This window comes from Chiloscyllium punctatum, chromosome 2 (genome assembly GCF_047496795.1).
Source record: "Chiloscyllium punctatum isolate Juve2018m chromosome 2, sChiPun1.3, whole genome shotgun sequence".
NCBI lineage: Eukaryota > Metazoa > Chordata > Chondrichthyes > Orectolobiformes > Hemiscylliidae > Chiloscyllium > Chiloscyllium punctatum.
This window is the reverse complement of record NC_092740.1, coordinates 95,536,369-95,559,738: the sequence shown is the minus strand read 5'-3', so window position 1 is coordinate 95,559,738 and position 23,370 is coordinate 95,536,369. Positions and strand designations below refer to the sequence as shown.

Genomic DNA, 23,370 nt, shown 5'->3' with positions numbered 1-23,370 from the left:
GTTCGGTGCATTAGTCATAGGGAAATGGGTCTGGATGGGTTACTCTTCAGAGAGTCGGTGTGGACTGGTTGGGCCGAAGGGCCTGTTTCCACGCTGTAGGTAATCTAATCTAAAAAAAATTGAGAGACATGATTTCCCACGCACAAAGCCATATTGTCTATCCCTAGTCAGTCCTTGCCTTTCCAAATACATGTACATCCATGTCCCTCAGGATTCCCTCCAACAACTTGCCCAACACTAACGTCAGGCTCACCGGTCTATAATTCCCTGGCTTGTCCTTACCACCATTCTTAAACAGTGGAACCACGTTAACCAACCTCCAGTCTTTCGGCACCTCACCTGTGACTATCGATGTTACAAATATCTCAGCAGGAGGACCAGCTATCACTTCCCTAGCTTCCCACAGAGTTCTAGGGTACACCTGATCAGGTCCTGGGGATTTATCTAATTTTATGCATTTCAAGACATCCAGCCTTCCCTCCTTTGTAATCTGGACATTTTTCAAGATGTCACCATATATTTCCCTACAGTTTATATCTTTCATGTCCTTTTCCACAGTAAATACTGATGCAAAATACTCCTTTAGTATCTTCCCCATCTCTTGCGGTTCCACACAAAGACTACCTTGCTGATCTTTGAGGGGCCTTATTCTCTCCCTAGTTACCCTTTGTCCTTAATGTATTTATAAAAACCCTTTGGATTCTCCTTAACTCTATTTGACAAAGCTATCTCATGTCCCGTTTTCACCCTCCTGATTTCCTTAAGAATACTTTTCTAAGGATTCACTCGATCTATCCCGTCTATACTTTACAAATGCTCTTACTTTTTCTTACCCAAACCCTCAATTTCTTTAGTCATCCAGCATTCCCTATACCTACCAACCTTCCCTTTCACTCTAATAGGAATATACTTTTTCTGGATTCATGTTATCTCATTTCTGAAGGCTTCCCATTTTCCAGCCGTCCTTTTACCTGTGAACTTCTGCCCCCAATCAGCTTTTGAAAGTTCTTGCACAATACCATCAAAATTAACCTTTCACCAATTTAGAACTTCAACTTTTAGATCTGGTCTATCCTTTTCCATCACTATTTTACAAGTAATAGAATTATGGTTGCTGACCCCAAAGTGCTCCCCCATTGACACCTCAGTCACCTGCCCTGCCTTATTTTCCAAGAGTAGTTCAGGTTTTGCGCCTTCTCTAATAGGTACATTCACATACTGAATCAGAAAATTTTCTTGCACACACTTAACAAATTCCTCTCCATCTAAACCCTTAACACTATGGACATCACAGTCTATGTTTGGAAAGTTAAAATCCCCTACCATAACTACCCTTTTATTCTTAGAGAACTGAGATCTCCTTACAAATTTGCTTCTCAATTTCCCTCTGACTATTAGGGGGTCTATAATACAATCCCAATAAGGTGATCATCCCTTTCTTATTTCTCAGTTCCACCCAAATAACTTCCTTAGATGTGTTTCCGGGAATATCCTCCCTCACTACAGCTGTAATGCTATCCCTTATCAAAAATGCCACTCCCCCCGCCACCACCACCCCCGCCCCCCCTTTCTATCCTTCCTGTAGCATTTGTATCCTGAAAAATTAAGCTGCCAGTCCTGTCCATCCCTGAGCCATGTTTCTGTAACTGCTATGATATCCCAGTTCCATGTTCCTAACCATGCCCTGAGTTCATCTGTCTTCCCTGTTAGGCCCCTTGCATTGAAATAAATGCAGTTTAATTTATCAGTCCTACCTTGTTCTATGCTTTGTCCCTGCCTGCCCTGACTGTTTGGCTCGCCTTTGTTCTCAACTGTACCAATCTCAGATTGATCTCTTTCCTCACTATCTCCCTGGGTTCCCTTCCCCCCAACCTTGCTAGTTTAAATCCTCCCAAGCAGCTCTAGCAAATCTCCCTGCCAATATATTAGTCCCCTTCCAATTTAGGTGCAACCCATCCTTCTTGTACAGGTCACTTCTACGCCAAAAGAGCTTCAAATGATCCAAAAATGTGAATCCTTCTTCCATACACCAGCTCCTCAGCCATGCTTTCATCTGCTCTACCTTCCTATTCGTGCCCTCACTAGCTCGTAGCATCGGGCATAATCCAGATATTACCACTCTTGAGGACCTCCTTTTTAAATTCCTGCTTAACTCTCTGTAATCTCCCTTCAGAATCTCAACCTTTTCCCTTCCTATGTCATTAGTTCCAATGTGGACAATGACCCCCTGCTGGTCCCTCTCCCTCTTGAAAACATTCTGCACTCTCTCTGAGACATCCATGATGCTCGCACCAGGGAAGCAACACACCATTCTGATTTTTCACTGCTGGCCACAGAAACGTTTGTCTGTATCTCGGACTAGAGAGTCCCCTAATCCAATCGATCTCTTGGAACCCAACGTACCCTTCACTGCATTACAGCCAGAATCAATACCAGAAATTTAGCTGTTTGTGCTATGTTCCCCTGAGAATCCCTCACTCCCTTCATTTTCCAAAACAACAGACTTGTTTAAAATAGGGATAGCCACAGAAGACTCCTGCACTAACTGTCTATCTCTCTTATCTTTCCTGGAGTTAACCCATCTATGTGACTGTATCTGTGACTTTTCCCCCTTCCTGTAACTGCCATCCATCACATCCTCTTGCTCTTGTAAATTCCTCATTGCCTCTGTCTCTCCAACCGATCCATTGGATCTGGTAGCATTCACAACTAACAGCATTTATTGCAGATATAATCCTCAGTAACCCATAAACTTTGCCTAAACTCCCACATCCGACAAGAAGAGCATATCACTGTACTTAAGGCCATTTTTGCTTCTTTCAATCTACAGACCCAGAAAATAGCACTGTCTTATTCCTCTACAAAACACTGCTCCAGGCTAACTTAATACTTATGGCTTATATTTTAAGTTTAATCAAGGGACATATCCCAATAAAACATATAATCAATAAAGAACCCACTCTACTCACTACTGCAGACTTACTGTAAGGCCACACGTAAAATATCCATTTATCTGTTTCTGTGCTGTGACCTCTCCCAAACAGGTCCTTCCAAGATCAGTTGTGATCACTGTTTGTTAATTTTCCTAGATGCTCTCTGATGTCCAGTGATACATGAATTCAAACAGCAAAGGTAACTGTACAGGTTTACTGCTCTGTTCGTTAGCATTGTGGGTTTCTTTCTCTCTCTCTCTCCCCTGCACTGACCTCACCATTTGCTTCCTTTGTCTGTTCCTCTCCCTTTTAAAAGTGCTGTTGTTTTGACTTTTTTTTTCTCCAAAGTTCCAAAACAATGCAACAGCATATAAAACAGTAATTGCTGCTCCTAGAATTCAAGGAAATCACCTCCAACACCTAAAATACTTCAAAAAAAGGAGCAGCTGTTACAGCCAGAAATGTTTCCCATCCTCCAATTTGGATTACCCAGAATCCTTCCTCTTAATAGGGCAATATTGCAAATCTATACTTCACAGAACTCAGACTGATTTGCATATCTTTTTAACCGTTATCTTTTTACTTAATTCATATTTCTATCTGTGTGCGCGCGCGCGCGTGTGTGTTTGTGTGTGTGTGTGTGTGTATGTCTGTGTGTCACCATTGTTATCTTGCCTCGGCTTTAGTAGCTAATGAACACACTTTCTGTTTGATACAAAAAAGCATGTTTAACTTGCATCCTTTTAAAACGTTTAGACAGGGAAAAGGTATTTGCAAGGGAAGGGATCCTTTGAAAATCAACCTTGATGTGACCAAGAAGAGGACTGAATTAAGAAAGGAATCAAATCGCATAAAATCATAAATTGGCGACCCTCATCTATGGACCAACTGTAACAATATAAATGACATGGATTAAGGATCAAAGGTATGGTTACTAAATTGACTGATGACACAAGTAGGAAATGATTTGTAAAGAGGACAAAGGAATATAAAACAGGCTATGCTTGTAGGCAAGGATCTGGTAGTATATTGTCCACATTGATAGGAAAATTTAAAAAAGGGATATTATGTTAATTGACACAGATTGCAGAGCTCAGAAATGGAAAGGGGGACCAGGATGCCCTCGTGCTTGAACTGCAAAACATTAGTATGGAACAAATAATTAGGAGATTGAAATAACTGCACTTGGGACTACATCCCATCACCAAGTCACCCTTTATTTACATGTGCATAGTACTTGGGCTCTAACCAGCCAGCTCACTGCCAGTCCCTAAAATAAGGAGATTCTCTGAATCTCCTGTTTATATCTGTAGCCAGCGCTCCGTGATTAGCTGAGGTTAACAACCCTAATCAAGGATCTCACAGTCAATAATATCCACCTGCCCCTTGTTTCAATCACTACAGAGAGCTAATAGAATGTTACTGTTTACTGCAGGGAGAACTGAATACAAAGTTGGAAACGTATGCTTCAGTTATACAGGGCAGTAGTGAGACCAGTGCAGCAGTGTGTACAGTGTTGGTCTTCTTATTTAAGAAAGGATACAAGCGCATTAGAAGTAAATATGTGGAGGTTTTCCAGAATAATACCTGGAATGGGCAGATTTTCTTACCAAGAGAAAGTGAGACTGCAGATGCAGGAGATCAGAGTTGAGTGTGTGGTGCTGGAAAAGCACAGAAGATCAGACAGTATCCGAGGAGCAGGAAAATCTAAGTTTCGGGCAAAAGCTTTTCATCGGGAATGAGACTTGTGAGCCGAGGGAGTAGAGAGAGAAATGAGATGGGCAGGGCTGGGGAGGAAGGTAGCTGAGAGTGCAATAGGAGGATGGAGATGGGGGTAATGGTGATAGATCGGAAAGGAGGGTGGAACGGATAGGTGGGAAGAAAGATGGACAGGTAGGACAGATCATGAGGGCGGATCTTGGATAAGGTGGGGGGAGGGAATATGAGAAAATTGGTGAAATCCACATTGATGCCATGGGGTAGGAGGGTCCTAAGGCGGAAAATGAAACATTCTTCCTCCAAGTGTCGGGTGGTTAAGGTGTGGCGATGGAGGAGGCCCAGGACCTACATGTCCTTGGTGGAGTATGGAGGGGGGAGTTGAAGTGATCAGCCACAGGGCAGTGGGGTTGGTTGGTGCAGGTGTCCCGGAGATGTTCTCTGAAGCGTTCTACAAGTAAATGTCCTGTCTCCCCAATGTAGAAGAGATAGCATTGGGAGCAGCAGATACAGTAAATGACAACTGTGGAAGTGCAGGTAAAACTCTGATGGACATGGAAGACTTCTTTGGGGCCTTGGGTGGATGTGAGGGGGGAGGTGTGGGCGTAGGATTTTGTAATTCCTGCAGTGGTAAGGGGAGGGTGGGTTGGTGGGGGGCGTGGACCTGATAAGAAAGTCACAGAGGGAATGGTCTTTACAGAATGCAGATAGTGGTGGGGAGGGAAATATATCTGTGGGGGTAAGGCCTGTTTGTAGGTGGCGGAAATGGCAGAGGGTGATTTGATGTATCTAGAGGTTGGTGGGGTGCAAGGTGAGAACCAGGGGCTTTCTATCCTTGTTACAGTTGGAGAGGTGGGGTTCGAGGGTGGAGGTGCAGGATGTGGATGAGATGCGCTGGAGGGCATCATCAAATATGTGGGAGGGAAATTGCAGTCTTTAAAGGAGGAGGCCATCTGCTGTGGTCTGTGGTGAAACTAGTCCTGCTGGGAGCAGATGTGGCAGAGGCACTGGGAGTAAAGGATAGTGTTTTTACAGGAGACAGGGTGGGAGGAGGTGTAGTCCCGGTAGCTGTGGGAGTCGGTGGTTTGTAGAAGATGTCTGTGTTGAGTTGGTCACTGTTGATGGAGATGGAGAGGTCCAGGAAGGGGAGGGCGGTGTCCAAGATGGTCCAAGTGAACCAGAGGTCAGGGTGGAATGTTTTGGGTAAGTCGATGAACTGTTCAACCTCCTCATGGGAGCATGAGGTGGCGCCGCTACAGTCATCAATGTAGCGGAGGAAAAGGTGGGGAATGGTGCTGGTGTAACTGCAGAAGATGGACTCTTCCCTGTAACCGACAAACAGACAGGTATAGCTGAAACCCATGTGGGTGCTCACGGCTACCCCTTTAGTCTGGAGGAAGTGGGAGGATTCAAAGGAGAAATTATTGAGGGTGAGGACCAGTTCAGCCAAACGAATGAGTGTGTCAGTGGAGGAGTACTGGAAGGGACGCTGGGAGAGGAAGATATGGAGATCTTGGAGGTCCTGGTCATGGCGGATGGAGGTGTTTAGGGACTGGATGTCCATGGTGAAGATGAGGCGTCAGGGACCAAGGAAACGAAAGTCTTGGAGGAGGTGAAGGCGTGGGTGTTGGCCTGAACATATGTGGGGAGTTCCAGGACCAGGGGGGATAGGATAATATCAAGGTATGTGGAGATGAGTTTAGCAGGTCAGGAGCAGGCTGAGGTGATAGGTTGGCCAGGGCAGTCAGGGTTGTGAACTTTGGGTTGGAAGTAGAATCAGGCAGTGTGGGGTTCCCAAACTATGAGGTTGGAAGCTGTGGGTAGGAGATCCCCTGAGGTGATGAGGTTGTGTACAGTCTGGGAGATGATGGTTTGGTGATGGGAGGTGAGATCATGGTCGAGGAAGCAGTAGGAGGAGGTGTCTTCGAGTTGACACCTGGCTTCAGCAGTGTAGAGGTCAGTGCGCTAAACTACCACTGCACCCCACTTGTCCGCTAGTTTGATGGTGAGATTGGGGTTGAATTTTTTTTTTACCAGGCTAGGCTTGGAATCCTGAGAATTTAGAAGAATAAGACACAACTTGACTGAAGCATAAAAGACAATAAGAGGCCTTTATAAGATGCATGTGGAAAAGATGTTTCCTCCTGTGGCAATTATAGAATTAGGGCTCAAGTTTACGTGGGTGACCCACATAAGAAAGAAATGACAGAATATTTTTCTTGTCAATATTAATTAGTCTTTAGAATGCTCATCTTTAAAAGGCAATAGAACTAGAGCCTTTGATTATTATTAAGGCAGGGATAGAAAGATTCTTGATAAGGGGCTAAAATGTTACCATGGGTGTATGGAAATGTAGAGTAATCAGACCACCTACGATCTTAATGAGTCTTTCAAGCAGGTTTGAGTGTTGAGTGCCCTACTCCTGCTTCTAATTCATATGTTAGTAAAACAACATGCTGAACAAATTGATGCAGCTGACTTTCCTTCAATGCTGATAATGTCATCTGAAGTTCAACAGCAACATTTAAATCCTTTATGTTTCAAAGAAGAATTTTTAGTACGTGACAAAAGATCACTGCAGCATTCCTTCAGTAATACGATGTAAAGAACTCACCAGTAAAAGAGCCATAGAGAGCAAATAAATATATTCAACCTAATCAAGTACAGATTTGCTTGAGCAAAATAGAGATGAATTGCATACAACTCCAGCCAAGCCAGTGCAATGTCCACAGATTCAAGATAAGGTTAAAAAAAAATCATGTGGTGCAATAAAATACTGCAATAAAAAACAGTATTTGTTACAACAGAGCTGCCATTTCCCATGATGGACATCCATGAGGTTAAAGGTCCTGCAGATTATGCTATCAGGCAAATACCTGAAATGGCAGAGAAGTGTTCCTCTGAAATGCAAAATCATGAGATTAAGGGTCTACAGATTTAGACTGAATAACAATCCTCACAATGTTGCTGGCGGTTATTTTAGTGAATGTAATTCCATTGATTATCATAGGTGGTTCTTTTCTCTTACTGAGAACGCTTATTGCCTGACAGTTGTTTTACCTACAACTCATCAGCACACACTATTTCTTCTGTTTGCCGGCATGGACTGCACATCATTCAAGGAAATGAAAAAGAAAACTGAAAGAATTTAGATCATCAGAGATCAGCGCAGTTTCTAAACTAATGATGGAGTGAAAATTAGTGACAAAGTGTTGAAAATGACTGGACTTGGGACACTACATTAGTGTCTTGAGTTTCTTCAGACTAACAAGATAGGTCTCCACAAGGAAATGGAAAATAGTTTACAATAAAATGTACTTTTCCATAATATACTAGGTGCTACTGTAATCATTATTAGTAGTATATTAATTATGGTCACAGTATGCACATATAAGTGGTCATAGTTCTTCATTATTATCTCCTACATACATCTCCAGATCTAATTTTTGATCAGAAAAAATCCATTGAAAGTTTGGGATACTTCATGAAATTTAGGACAAATTTATTTGTATAGATTTACAACATGAAATTAAACCATAAATACGAAAACAAAACTTATGAGTCCCTAACTAACAGCAGGTCAGTGCAGATTTGTTAGAGCTTGATCATGTTTGATCTATTGGACTACTTTGTGCTAAATGTTTTTTGAATAATGGAAACTCAGTAAAAATAATTTAGATTTTACCATGTTTCAATATAGTGCTGCACAGGAGATTTAACCCAAGGCCAGACATTCCAAGTTAAGGGAATAGATCAGAAAGAAATCAGATGCGGCAAGGCTGTGGGAGGAGTAGGGAATTAATCAGGTGGAACAGCAATCATTGCAACAGCTATTATTATTAACATGATGCAAAATTGATTGTAAAATGGGGCAGAAATGACACCACCTTAGGTTAGGTGACGATACAATCTCGGAGCAAAAACTGCAACTATCAGGAAACAAGTGGACCAAATACAGAACTTAATTGTGGGAAATGGTGATGAATCAAATGACAATAAGCAGTCTAGGATATATAGTAGCACAGTACCCAACATAAAAACAGGATTTAGGAAATGGTGAATAGTTTCAAAATATTAGCCCAAGTGCAACAAAAAAAGCATATGGGTTACCAAGCCATAGGAATCAAATATCAGCTGTCCAGGGAACTGAGGCACACAGGGCACAGATTTAGCAACATCAGCAATACTGACATAATTCGGATCACTGTACTACACTGCAGGTATGATCAAATTTTCAAAAGATTTTCAAATCTTTTGACTTTGGAAAGGGTGCAGAAAAGGTTTGGTATGTAAACTAAGATTAAGAATGATGTGGCCAGTGATGAACTGGGTGGACAAAGTCAGAAGTCACATGACACCAGGTTATTATCCAACAGGTTTATTTGAAATCACAAGCTTTTGAAGCATGCAATGCATCAAAAGCAGGTGATTTCAAATAAATCTGTTGGACTATAACCTGGCATTGTGTGATTTATGATTAAGGTTAAGAAAGGTAAGGATGGGTATCCTGAAGAGAATTAAGCTCATGCAAGGTCGCAAAGGTTAAAAAAAAGTAATAAATTATTCAACATAACCACAAACTCTGTAAAATAAAAAGAGACAGAATCAAGCTCTGAGATGGGAGGGTGAATATAGTTGGGATTTAATTACTGCATGCAGATAGTAGTGAATACTTGGAATGAACTGGCAAGAGAACAGCAGAGTTGGAGAATGTTGGCAGATTTATGACAAAAGTTTACAAAATTTGGAGAATTATTAATTGAGGGATGTGAAATATTGAGTATAACATGCATTGAACACAAAGATCTTCATATCCTTATGTAATAAAGCCATATAAACAACATGTCTATTTCTGTTATCTTACATAAACAAATTACAATTGGGAACAAAATGCAGTAGATTTTATCACATGGGCAGGTTTCACGATAAAAGTGGAGTTAAATCAGAAGTGACAAACATAAGGATGGTGTGCATAGTAATCAGAGCAGCAAGTTGAATACAGCACATTTCTTGTTGGATCATCACATAAGCACATGCCTTACTCATTTTACAACAACTTCTCTTCTCTGTCCATTGCTCAGTATTCATTTTACAAAATTTAACTGTTTTTAAAGAAGTAGCATTTGTAATTTATTTTCCTAGTGAAAGCCCAAAATGCTAAAATATATTTTTTAAATATTGAAATTTTAAAAATGTAAACTCTAAATCTTGTAATATTTTATTTTGGCATTTCAAGCAAATCCCATTAACATATTAATCTTTCACATTCTTAACTTATCACCACTCCTTTATCATTCAATGGTATTACCATCACTGAATCTGCCATTATCATCAACCTTGAGGTTACCATTGACCAGAAACTTAAATGGATTTGTCACATAAACACAGTGGCTACAAAAGTAGGTCAGAGGCTAGGAATACTGCAGTGAGTAACTCACTCCTGACTCCCCAAAGCCTATCCACCACCTATAAAAGCACAAGTCAGGTGTGCAATGAAATATTCTTCACTTGCCAGAATGTGCACAGCTCCAACAACACTCAAGAAGCTTGACATCATCCAGGACAAAGCAACCCACCTGACTGGCACCATATCCACAAGTATCTACTCCCTTCACCACTGACGCTCTGTAGCAGCACTGTGTACTATCTAGAAGTGCACTACAGAAATCCACCAAAGATCCTCAGACAGCATCTTCTAAACGTACAACCTCTTCCATCTAGAAGGACAACAGCAGCAGATATATGGCAGCACCACCAACTGCAAGTTCCCCACCAAGCCACTCACCATCCTGACTTGGAAATATATTGCTGTTCCTTCACTGTCCCTGGATCAAAATCCTGGAATTCCCTCCCTAAGGGCATTGTGGGTCTCAAAAGGCAGTTCACCACCACATTCTCAAGGGCAACTAAGGACGGGCAATAAATTCAGCCAGCTAGCAATGCTCACGTCCCATGAGCAAGTAAAATAAACTAATGATCCTGACAAAGATAGTTTAATGAACAAAGAAAAATTAAAAATAATAGCACATCATACACCAAGGAACCGAGAAAGCACATTGTTAGGGATCGAGTGCTAGACATAAATCGACCTCAGTAATCTGAATTCAAGTATCATTAATATGGTATCATCAGTCTGAATATTAGTGCCATTTCTTCCCCACAGCAATCAGCCCTAACATTAAAAAGTATTTTACATATATTCATTGTGGATTGTTTCAGGGTAGTGCCAGGTAATTTGGGGTTTAATTTTCTTGGAGAGACAGAGAAAACTGAAGTGTTCTCCTTAAAGTGGAGAACTTAAAGGGAAGGTTTACTGGGAGTGTTCAAAATTGTGAAACATTTTAGCAAATTAATAAGAAAAACCTTTGTAGTAGCAGAAGCATTGTTAAGCAAAAGATGTAGATTCATGGTAATTGGCAAATCTCCAAGACCATTTTTGTTAGTGAAAAAGGGTGCAATTACTGGACAAGTTCTTTTTGCCTACAGTGCCATAAAGTCATTGTTTTTATAAAGCACAGCTTTACAACAAAATTCACGATAAAGGATTGGAAGAGACTGCACAGAAAGAGACCCTTCAGCACTTTATGTCAGCATTTGTCAACCATCTATGAATTTTAATTCCATCTCCCAGCATTTGGCCTATGGCCTAGTTTCAAGTGTTCATCCGACTACTTCTAAAATGTCTTGATACTGGTCATCACCAATTTTAGGCAGAGTATTCCAGATAAGCACTACTCTCTGGGTGAAAGAAAATTCTGTAAATCCCATTTAAACTTTCTGCTCCTTATCTTAAAGCTCTATCCCTGGTTATTGACCCTCTATCCCCTCCCTATCTAGCCTACTGCCCTTAGAATTTAGTGCATCTCAATCAGATCCCTGCTCAACCTTCTCCGCTCAAAGAGAAACAACCCCAGCCTATCTACAAAACATGGAGAATATATTTATTCTTTAAGGTTGTTAAGAGTATCTTCGGTATCTTTATGCTTTGGTTATCTTCAGAATCACTGCCACACTGGCAAAAAGACAACCACACAAAAAAGTATAAACAAAGCAATATGTTATTGGATTGACAACTCAAAGATAGACTCATTCTTGATAATGGACAATGCCCTACATCATCAGGAACAACACCTGATAAACTGAAGCAGTTGCGATCCATATGCAACAAAATCTGGACAATATCCAGGTTTGGGCTGCCAAGTGGCAAATGATTTTCAGGCCACAAAAAGGCCAGGCAATGACCATCTCTTACAAGGGAGAATCTAACCATTGCCCCATGATCCTTGGTGAATCACTGAATCCCTGACTGTCAACATCCTCAGCATTACCATCGAATTGAAACTGAACTGGATTAGTCATGTAAATACAGTGGCTATAACAGCTAGTCAGAGGTGAGGAGTACTGCAATGGATAACTCACCTTCTGACTCCCCAAAGCTTGTTCATCATCTAAAAGGCACAAGTCAGCAGCATGATACGATATTGTCCACTTGCCTCAATGAATGCAACTCCTAATAACATTCAAAACACTTAACAGCCCTTTAAAAATCAGGAGAATTAAATAGGACGGACTTCCAAAACATGAAGCCAGATGGATCCAACACACCATGCTTCTATGGATTCCCAAAAATACACAAACCCCCATCAGACCCATAGTCACCCTACCAGGTACACCAACATACATACTAGCTAAAGAACTCCTCCAAAAACTAGAAGACCTAATTGAAGATTCACACCACTCCATTCAGTTCACCCAAGAATTCCTGAACACCAAAAACACCAAGATAGAAGAGCATGAAATAATGGTCTCCTTTGACATTACAGCGCTTTTCACATCAATTAACAGTGACCTGACCAAAGAAACACCTACATCACTGCTAGGAAAACCAGGACCACAAACACCAGACAGCACCAACTTCATCAACAAAGACAACATCCACAAACTAGTGGACCTGCGCCTCACTACCCACTTCACATTCAATAACAAAGCCTACAAATAAGTCAATGGAACACCTACGGGAACACCAATATCAGGGATCATAAAGGAAGCAGTAATGCAGAGGCTTGAACAAGCTGCTATCCCACCTATCCAACCCAAACTTTGGGTCTGCTACATAAATGACACCTTTGTCATCACAAAACAGAACAAATTAGAGGAAACATGCAACACCATCAACAATATCCTGACAGGCATAAAATTCACAAAAGATGGAGGAGAACGACAACAGACCCCCCCATTCCAAGACGTGATAGTTGAACGTATGGTTAACGGAGAGCTTTAAACCAACGTCTACAGAAAAACAAAACACACAGACCAAATACTTAACTTCAGAAGCAATCATACCAACACTCACAAATGGAGCTGCATCAAGTTTCCACACTGTAAGTAATCTAATCTATATAAGACATTTTTCTCAATGAGCTACATCACACTGCAGCATCCAAGAACTATAAAAAACAGAAGAAGAATATCTATATAACATTTTCAAAAAAACAGTACCTAATAAACACAATCCGCCGATTCCTCAGAAACAAACCCAAACAAGCAGACACAATGTAACCAAAAGTTATAGCCACATTACCTTACATCAAAGACGAATCAGAAATGACTTCCAGACTACTCAGACTCCTTGGCATCATGGTAGCCCACAAACCTACCAACACACTTAAACAGTGATTAATGAACCTAAAGGATCCATTAGATGCCACCAGGAAAACGAATGTCATTTACAAGATACCATGCAAGAACTGTAAAAAACAGTACACTGGACAAACTAGCAGGAAACTTGTCACCAGGATTCATGAACATTAACTGGCCACGAAAAGACAGAACCCACTATCACTAGTTTCTATGCATACAAACAAAGAAGGACACCACTTTGACTGGGACAATACACATCCCAGGACAGGTGAAACAAAGACATGCATGAAAATTCTTGGAGGCATAGCATTCTAACCAGAATTCCATCAATAAACTTATCGATTTAGATCCCATATACAGTCCCTTGAAAAAACGAACCTGAAATACCATCACCCACCTTAAGAAATGAAGATCTATAAAGGGAGAGGCAGGACATATCACCAGTGCTTCAAGGCTCTCACTGATGATGTTACCTAGTATGGTGACAAAACATCTGAAAACCAAACCTTCAAGCTCAGCGGGCTAACTGACATACTCTAACAACCCTCAAGAAGCTTGATACCATGCTGAACAAAGCAGCATGCTTGATTATCAGCACATCCACAAACATTTACTCCTTCCACCACCAGTGCTCAGTACCGCAGTGCGTATCATCCACAAGATGCACTTCAGAAATTCATCACTGCTGTTTGGAAAGAACCTTCCAAAACCATGACCAACACCATCCAGAAGGTTAAGGGCAGCTGATAAATGAGAACACAACCCCTTCAAGTTCCCCATCAGTCACCCACTACCCTGACTTGGAAATGTATCGCTGTTCCTTCTGTTGCACTCAGTCAAAATTCTGGAACCCCCTCCCTAATAGTATTGTGGCTACATATGACAAGTAGACTACAGTAGCTCAAGAAAGCAGCTCAGCAGCACCTTCTCAAGGCCAACTGTGAATGGGCAACAAATACTGGCCCCACCAGTGATGCCCACATCCTATGAATAAAAAGAATACATCAAAGAGCTGCAACATATTCAACAAACTCCACTTTCAGTCTTCTACCAAAAAAATTTAAATAAATTCTTACCACAACAATAGCAGCAAGTTCAATTTCAGACATATATACTATACACTGTATATGAACCCACCAACACATAAAATAAAAATTTACCTTTTGTGCATTCGCCCAAAACACATCCTCGAAATACGTAGCAAAACCTTCACTTATCCATTCTTCAGTCCAATCACGAGCACCAATAGCCAATCCAAACCAGGCATGAGCTATCTCATGGCACAGTCGAATTCCACAGAGATTTTGTTTTCCAAACAGTACAGACTGTGATAGGAAGACGATGTGTGGACTAAAAAAAAAATTTTAAATGTTATTAACAGCATGTTACACAATCGTGAACTCTTCGTATATATAAAATGTACACTTTCCTATGAAATATTAATGTTTTACTTCATAAAATGGTCATGACTTACTCTCATCATCCAAGGACTGCATCAAGTAAAGTTGCACTTCAAGATAGGTCTTTAATAAACTGGATTGGATAAGGGATGCCTGCTTTTAATTATTTTTATCAAAAAAATAAAGTCCTGCCATTTGCGAACTTGCTTATTTGCACAATACTTACTATGTACCTTTTTGCCAACTGCAAATCTAATCTTCATATAGCCTGAGTTTTCAAGAAAACATACAGACTAGCATGACTGTATATAAAAGATAGGTCCTGTCCTTATCAACTTATGTTCATCCTATCCCCAGTCTATCACTTCATGCAGAATTACACATTGAAACCTCATGATGATTAGTTGGCATAAGGTATCCAATAAGTCTCCTACTCAGCAGTCACTTAAATGTAGAAAACTAAATGAAATCTTTTCCTACACATCTATTAATGAGGATTGATACATTTGTTAGTTTTGCTAATAGCAAGTTAATTGCCAATAATAGTAAATCCTATACTAGACTTCATTACACTTCCTTCAACTGCATCACAAATTCCATGCTCAGATGAAAGATTAGACTTGAAACATTCTATTTCTTTCAAACAAGATGATGCCAGACCTCCTTTACACTAGGGAAACAAAGCGTAGACTGGATGACCACTTTGGAGAACGTCTACCTTCTACCCACAAAAAAGACACTGAGCTTCCAGTTACGTGTCACTTTAACACGCCACCCTGTTCCCTAGCCAACACTGCTGTCTCAGACTTGCTGCAGTGTTCCAGTGAAGTTCAGCGCAAACTGGAAGAACAACATCTCATTTTCCGCTTGGCGACCCTGCATCCCTCCAACTCAATATCAAGTTTAATAATTTTAGGGCCTGAACTCTCCCATGTCCAAGCCCCCAATTCCATTGACCAGGCGTTTTTATCACATAATCTGCCATTCCACACTATCGATTGTTAGCCACTAACAGTCTCCATTAACAGCGATTCACACTTCCAGCCAGATCGTTACCCATTCCTTTGTCTATGCAACTGTCTTTTCTCTTTTAGGGCTCTTTCCCTACTTGTCATTTACTCCTCATCCCCTCCCTCCACCCTAACGTCTGCATATAAACCAACATTTTCCCAGCTACCGTCATTTCTGAGGAAGGATCACTGAGCCCAAATTGTTAACTCTGACTTCTCTTCAAAGATGCTGCCAGACCTGCTGAGTTTTTCGAGCAAATTGTGTTTTTGTTTCTGATTTACAGCAGTCCTTTTGGTTTTCCTTTAGTCGATTTACAATAGATACTAAGAAATGCAGTTCAGTTACAATTGACCAGAAACTCAACTGAACTAGCCATACAAATTCAGTGGTGACAAGAGTAGGTCAGAGGCTAGAAATACTGCAGCGAGTAACTCACCTCCTGACTCCCCAAAGCCTATCTACAAGGCACAAGTTAGAAACATGTTGGAATACTCCTTGAGTGCAGCTCCAACAACACCCAAGAAGCTTGACACCAATCAGAATGAAACAACCACTTGATTGACACCACATCCACAACTAATCAGTAATTGCCTCCTCAACTGTCAGTAGCAACAGTGTATCATCTAAAAGATGCAGTGCAGAAATTCAACAAGACTCCATAGACAGCATCTACTTCCACCTAAAAGGACAAGGGCAGATACACGGGAATACCATCACCTGCAAGTTCCCCTCCAAACCACCACCATTTTGTTTTAGAAATATATCATCAATCTTCAGCATTGCTAGTTCAAAATCCTGGAACACCTTCCTTAACATCATTGTGGGTCTACCTTCAGCACAATGACGGCAGCAGTTCAAGAAGACAGCTCAGCACCATTTTCTCAAGGACATCTCACAAAACCCACATCCCATAAATGAATATTAAAACTCGGATAAATCTCATGAAACTAAAAGTCCAGATATATTATATTACATTGTGACAACACAAGGATATTATGAATCCCATGGAGATTAAAACATCTAAAGCTTAATTTGAACTTCCAGTTAAGAGTTGAAATAACGGCAAGAAAGGATTTCACATTTTACAACTTTTATTGCTATATATAAATGAGTGAAGAGCATAACTGAACACAATTTTTATAAGAAAGTGTACTTTAAACAACAGAGAAGAGATTCCACATTTAATTTTTAGCATAATCAGAAAAATCAGTGCTACAGTTATACATGATTGTGTGTGAAGTGTATATTTAACCTTACAGGAGCTAATCAAGAAATATTCTCAATTCCTGATAGATTGCTTCCTTTTCACCTGACCTTTTGCATTGCTTCTAATTCTTGAACTGCCTTTCACTGTGAGGGTTACATTGTAGATCCCTTTCCTTGTGCTGTAAGACAGGCAAATCTTCCAGCTTCCTTTATGTCGATATGAACTCCATCTTTAACACAAGTACAAATTCTCACTCACGTTCTGCATAGTGAGTGATAACAGTCAACATTTTCTTTACTTAAAGTGCAGGCTTGACTGTTTCTGTCTCTTGTTCTCTAGCTTCCCGACGGCTGCAGATAAAGACAAACTGCTATCTGTTATATTACTGTGTTTAAAGGGAATCCTTTACCTTAATCATTAAAAAATTGTCTTCCTCTACTCTCTTCCCAATGTAAACATTGAAAACAAAACTAATTAGATGAATTTGAATGTTCTTTCATTTTAGAAATAAATGGAGAGTTTATAGCACAACTGCTTTTCTACAATACATTCCTGGAACTTTAGAAGACTCCACATCTATTCATGGTATGCTCAGAGACTGCCAATCAGACTTCAGAACAGGTCATACGGTTCATTTATCTTCAAGTTAAAGCTAAACTACTAAATACAATAATCTTATAAATCAAAGGGTACAATCCTAAAACATAATCTCACAAACCACACAAGTATAACAAGGAGATCTCTGAGGATGAAGACTATAACGCCTTTTTCTGAATTCGTTATTCTGGATTTAAACTCTAGTTGTAAGTGATACTCCAAATGCAAAGCGCTCTACACAAAGTAAATAATCAGACACATTTTTGATCATTTAAAAACAATACCTATTGATTTTTATTTTAAATGCAAGAAAAGTCACAACAGAATTTTTAAAGATGTTAAAGATCAGGGAATAATTTCAGTCCGCAAGGATTATCCTCTTTAGCCTAAATTTCACTTGAAATACTTTTCATGAGAATTTCGCATAGAAATTATTATTTAAAGAAAGGGGAATGTTAAAGTTAACATATAAAGTATATAAATGTTTCATATTTAAAATACTTCAGTCAATAGTTACTTTGATTAATCATTAAGCACTGAATCTACTAGAAAAATCAATTTAGCAATAACCATCCCTTCAGCAGACTTTTGATTGGATCGTCTTTCAATTTCTTGTACCTGTAAATAGCTAAATGAAGCATATTTCAAGTAGTATTGGATAAATTATGTATAGAATACAGAATTAGTAAGATTTTGGTAGTAAACAAACAGTCATAATGCAAAACTGTTTAATAAATTGCCAGAAAATATTTTCATTGTTCCTGTGTTTCATTAAACCATATATGAGAACCAGGAGGAATAGGGCACACAGCCCGTCAAACCTTCACTCTCATTCAATAAAAACATAACAAAATTTCTAAATTAATTCCACCACATTCCCAGATCCTCTGACTTTAATGTCTTTATGGCCAAAAATCAGCCTTCACTATGCTCACTGACAGTCCGCTGAATGAAAGAATTTCAAAAATTCCAATCATCTGAGCAATGAATTTCTCACTGCAGTCCAAAATCTCCAAACTCTTTATCTTGAGTCAATTACCCTCTAGATTTTAGAAACAGGTGCCCAGTATCTATCCTCTATGCATTGTGCTTGCTAATTACACCATATGTCATTTTTCTAAACTTTCCATTCTACTCTATTTCATGGAAAGATGGTGGATTAGTGGTAATATCACTGGAGTTGTGACACAGATTAACCTGCTTGAGGAATGGAGTTTAAATCCCACCAAAATAGTGGGTTGCATTTGAATTTAATTATTAAGTGGTAGCCATTTTAGACTGAGATGAGAAGAAATGTCTTCGCTGTGAAGGTGCTGAGGCAAAGTCATTGAAGAAACAAGAAAAAAATATATTTCTACAAGCTACAGGTGTCGCAGGGTATGGGGAGAGGGTGGGAATATGGCACTGATATAGAGCATCAGGTCTGATAATGTTGAATGGTGGAGCAAGCTCAAAACACTGAACAGCCTACACTGCTATGCTCTTACTAGATGCCCTCTTACCCGAGAAATCAGTGAACCTTGGTTACATCCCTTATAAGGAAAGTACATTCTTCCTTAGATAAGGAGTACAAAACTGCTAAGACCAAACCACGTGAATAGTATATAAGATTCTTTATTTTTACATTCTAACCCCCTTGCAATAGAGGTTAATACACTATGTACCTTCTTAATCACTATTGTACCTACATGTGATCCATATACAATGAATCCCTAAATTCTCTGCTTTACAATATACATTTAGAGTCATAGAAATGTACAGCATGGAAACAGACCCTTCTGTCCAACCTGTCCATGCCGACCAGATATCTAACCCAATCTAGTCCCACCTGCCAGCACCCGGCCCATATCCCTCCAAACCCTTCCTATTCATATACCCATCCAAATGCCTCTTACATGTTGTAATTGTACCAGCCTCCACCTTGTTTCTAATTTTTTGACAAATTTTCTGCAAAAATTGATAATTTCACTCTTTCCTAAATTATACTCCATCTGGCATCACCATGGTCAGTCAATTAATCTGTCTCTATCATTTGGAGCCTCATAACAGCTTCTTTGCAATTTACTTTCTCACTTAGCATTATATCATCAACAAACTTGGATACAATAAACTAAGTTGTCTCATCACAATCATTGGCATATTGTAAACAGCTGTAGTCCAAGCTTGGATTCTTCCAGTAGTCAATGATTACATGCTGCTATCCTGAAAATGACCTTTTCTTTTCTACCTGTTAACCAATCATCAATTCATTCCAATCATTACTCCCATTACTCTATTACTTCCAATTCTATAAACTCTAATTTTGTGTGACAACCATTTACGTGGAACTTCATAAAACACTTCTGAAAATTCAAATATATTACATTCATTGGTTCCCCCAATTGGCACAAACATCAGTTTGATAAGGAAATAAACTCATTAGTATGTATGTGTACAGCATACCGATCATTACATTGCTAAAATTAGAATCAACAGTGTGGTTGGCTGTCAATATATTGATATAGATATAGTTTTTAATTATGCCATTGTAACTGAAGGTAGTCTAATTCAAATAAAGTGCAAATATTTTATGTATTTTTACATTTAGGATCATAAAAATATTGAATTTTGTTCTATATTGAATCTCAAGTTATGAACTTTGAGACACATGTACAGAGTATTCCAGCGTACTTGTCCTTTAGTCCAGGGTTAAAGATTTGCTCAGAATGGTATCATAGGCATTCATAGCATATTGTTTAGTATTAAAATATTGAAAAGTCAAATTAAAAAACATAAAGCAATGAGAACATTGTGTCATTATTTATAATTTACAAGGTAACAAACTATTTTAGCATTTGACTGTATCCAACAGGGTCCTTGTGCACTGAAATGTATGATTCGTACAATCTTTTTTACTGTGTCGCCAAATTATTGGCTCACTCATGTCATCTCAAGGTACAGTGAACTAAACATTCAATTACAGAAAGAAGCATTTCAGTATGCTAGCCACTTAGAGTCAAATGAAGTACAGACTGACCTTGGGTACATAACTACGTTGTCAAAAATGTTACGCAAAGAAATGCAGTCAAATAAAAGTTTAACTTCGACTATTTAGTCTATGACTCAGGAGGCATACCCAGGTCAAGAGAGCATAACCACAAGAATCTAACAAGTAAACAGGATTCTAGTCATGTAAAATGTATGCATACCCTGTGTAGACAGACTAAGATGGCAACAACAGCATCATACCTACCCTGAGAACACTTCTGCATTACGCATTTTATCATGCAATTAAGCTGCCTTCATTCACTAATCAAAAATGTGCAATAGTATATTGATTATTTTTCAAAACTTGCAATAACTTTAAGTAAATGTGGCAGAAATAAATTAAAAATAAAATTTAATCTGTTCGGTCTTCCTGAGCATGGTTCAGATTTACATGGTCTCAGCCTGCTCCTGCCCCACCGAACTCATCTCTGCATACCTCGACATGGTCCTGTTCCCCTTAGTCCAAGAGCTCCCCACCTACGTTCGGAACACCACTCACGCCCTCCACCTCCTCCATGATTTTCGCTTCCCCGGTCCACAACGCCTTATCTTCACCATAGACATCCAGTCCCTATACACCTCCATCCCCCATCACGAAGGACTTAAAGCCCTCCGCTTCTTCCTTTCCCACCGTACCAACCAGTACCCTTCCACTGACACCCTCCTTCGACTGACTGAACTGGTCCTCACTCTGAACAACTTCTCTTTCCAATCCTCCCACTTCCTCCAAACCAAAGGAGTAGCCATGGGCACCCACATGGGCCCCAGCTATGCCTGCCTCTTCATAAGATATGTGGAACAGTCCATCTTCCGCAGCTACACTGGCACCACCCCCCACCTTTTCCTCCGCTACATCGATGACTGTATCGGCACTGCCTCGTGCTCCCAAGAGGACGTTGAACAGTTCATCCACTTTACTAACACCTTCCACCCCAACCTCAAATTTACCTGGACCGTCTCAGACTCCTCCCTCCCCTTCCAAGACCTCTCCATTTCTATCTCGGGCGACCGAATCAACACGGACATTTACTATAAACCGACCGACTCCCACAGCTACCTAGACTACACCTCCTCCCACCCTGCCCCCTGTAAAAACACCATCCCATATTCCCAATTCCTTTGTCTCTGCGACATCTGCTCCCAGGAGGACCAGTTCCAATACCGAACAACCCAGATGGCCTCCTTCTTCAAAGACCGCAATTTACCCCCAGACGTGATCGACAATGCTCACCACTGCGTCTCCGCCACTTTCCACTCCTCCGCCCATGAGCCCCGCCCCTCCAATTGCCACCAGGACAGAACCCCACTGGTCCTCACCTACCACCCCACCAACCTCCATATACATCGTATCATCCTTCGTCATTTCTGCCACCTCCAAACGGACCCCACCACCAGGGATATATTTCCCTCCCCTCCCCTATCAGTGTTCCGAAAAGACCACTCCCTCCGTGACTCCCTCGTCAGGACCACACCCCCCACCAACCCAATCTCCACTCCTGGCACCTTCCCCTGCAACCGCAAGAAATGCAAAACCTGCGCCCACACCTCCACCCTTACTTCACTCCAAGGCCCCAAGGGATCCTTCCATATCCACCACAAATTCACCTGCACCTCCACACACATCATTTACTGCATCCGCTGCACCCGATGTGGCCTCCTGTATATTGGGGAGACAAGCCGCCTACTTGCGGAACGTTTCAGAGAACACCTCTGGGACACCCGGACCAACCAACCCAACCACCCTGTGGCTCAACACTTCAACTCCCCCTCCCACTCCACCAAGGACATGCAGGTCCTTGGACTCCTCCATCGCCAGACCATAGCAACACGACGGCTGGAGGAAGAGCGCCTCATCTTCTGCCTAGGAACCCTCCAACCACAAGGGATGAACTCAGATTTCTCCAGTTTCCTCATTTCCCCTCCCCCCACCTTGTCTCAGTCCCAACCCTCGAACTCAGTACTACCTTCCTAACCTGTAATCTTCTTCCTGACCTCTCCACCCCCACCCCCACTGCGGCCCATCACCCTCACCTTAACCTCCTTCCACCTATCGCATTTCCAATGCCTCTCCCCCAAGTCCCTCCTCCCTACCTTTTATCTTAGCCTGCTGGACACACTTTCCTCATTCCCGAAGAAGGGCTCATGCCCGAAACTTCGATTCTCCTGCTCCTTGGATGCTGCCTGACCTGCTGCGCTTTTCCAGCAACACATTTTCAGCTCAGATTTACATATGCATGCTAACATTCATCAGATAGCACAATAACAATATCTCTTTTTACTTGAAGAATTGAAGTCATGGTCCCAGAGAACAAGACATAAGAAATAAGAACAGGAGTAGCCTATGCGGCCCCTAAAAATAGCTTTGATATTCATAGTTGAACTGTTACATCAACTCAACTTACCCTCAGCCCACCATCACTCCTGTCCCCATTCCCTTTACAGGTCATTCAGCTATAATGCTTGTTTCTTCAACATGAATACGCTGTAATGTGATTGACAAATGGGGACATTATTTCTAAAGCACGAACTTTTAAAATGTTTGTTGGCTGTAATGTGGTTATATCACCAACACTTTAAGCACGGTTTCTAAAACACGATTTTTTTTATAACACCGGTTGTGCAAGAACACAACCATCTCGTTATAGAAGAACGGACTGTATTTCTTAGTTGGTAAAAACAATGACTGCAGATGCTGGAAACCAGATTCTGGATTAGTGGTGCTGGAAGAGCACAGCAGTTCAGGCAGCATCCAAGTAGCTTCGAAATCGACGTTTCGGGCAAAAGCACTTCAATCCTGATGAAGGGCTTTTGCCCGAAACGTCGATTTCGAAGCTACTTG

At 40.7% G+C, this 23,370-nt stretch overlaps 1 protein-coding gene across 6 annotated transcripts in view; it reads right to left on the bottom strand.

Annotated features, from left to right (window-relative positions):
- aopep (aminopeptidase O (putative)) overlaps nucleotides 1-23,370 on the bottom strand; it is a 433,713-nt gene that overhangs the window by 277,900 nt on the left and 132,443 nt on the right. For all 6 annotated transcript variants that reach the window (XR_011962667.1, XM_072585937.1, XM_072585948.1 and 3 more), the window contains one exon: nucleotides 14,450-14,639. Coding sequence is in view for 5 of the 6 variants with exons in the window: in XM_072585937.1 (XP_072442038.1) it covers nucleotides 14,450-14,639 (190 nt within the window). In the remaining variant the exon portion in view is untranslated. The remainder of the gene's footprint in view (nucleotides 1-14,449; nucleotides 14,640-23,370) is intronic.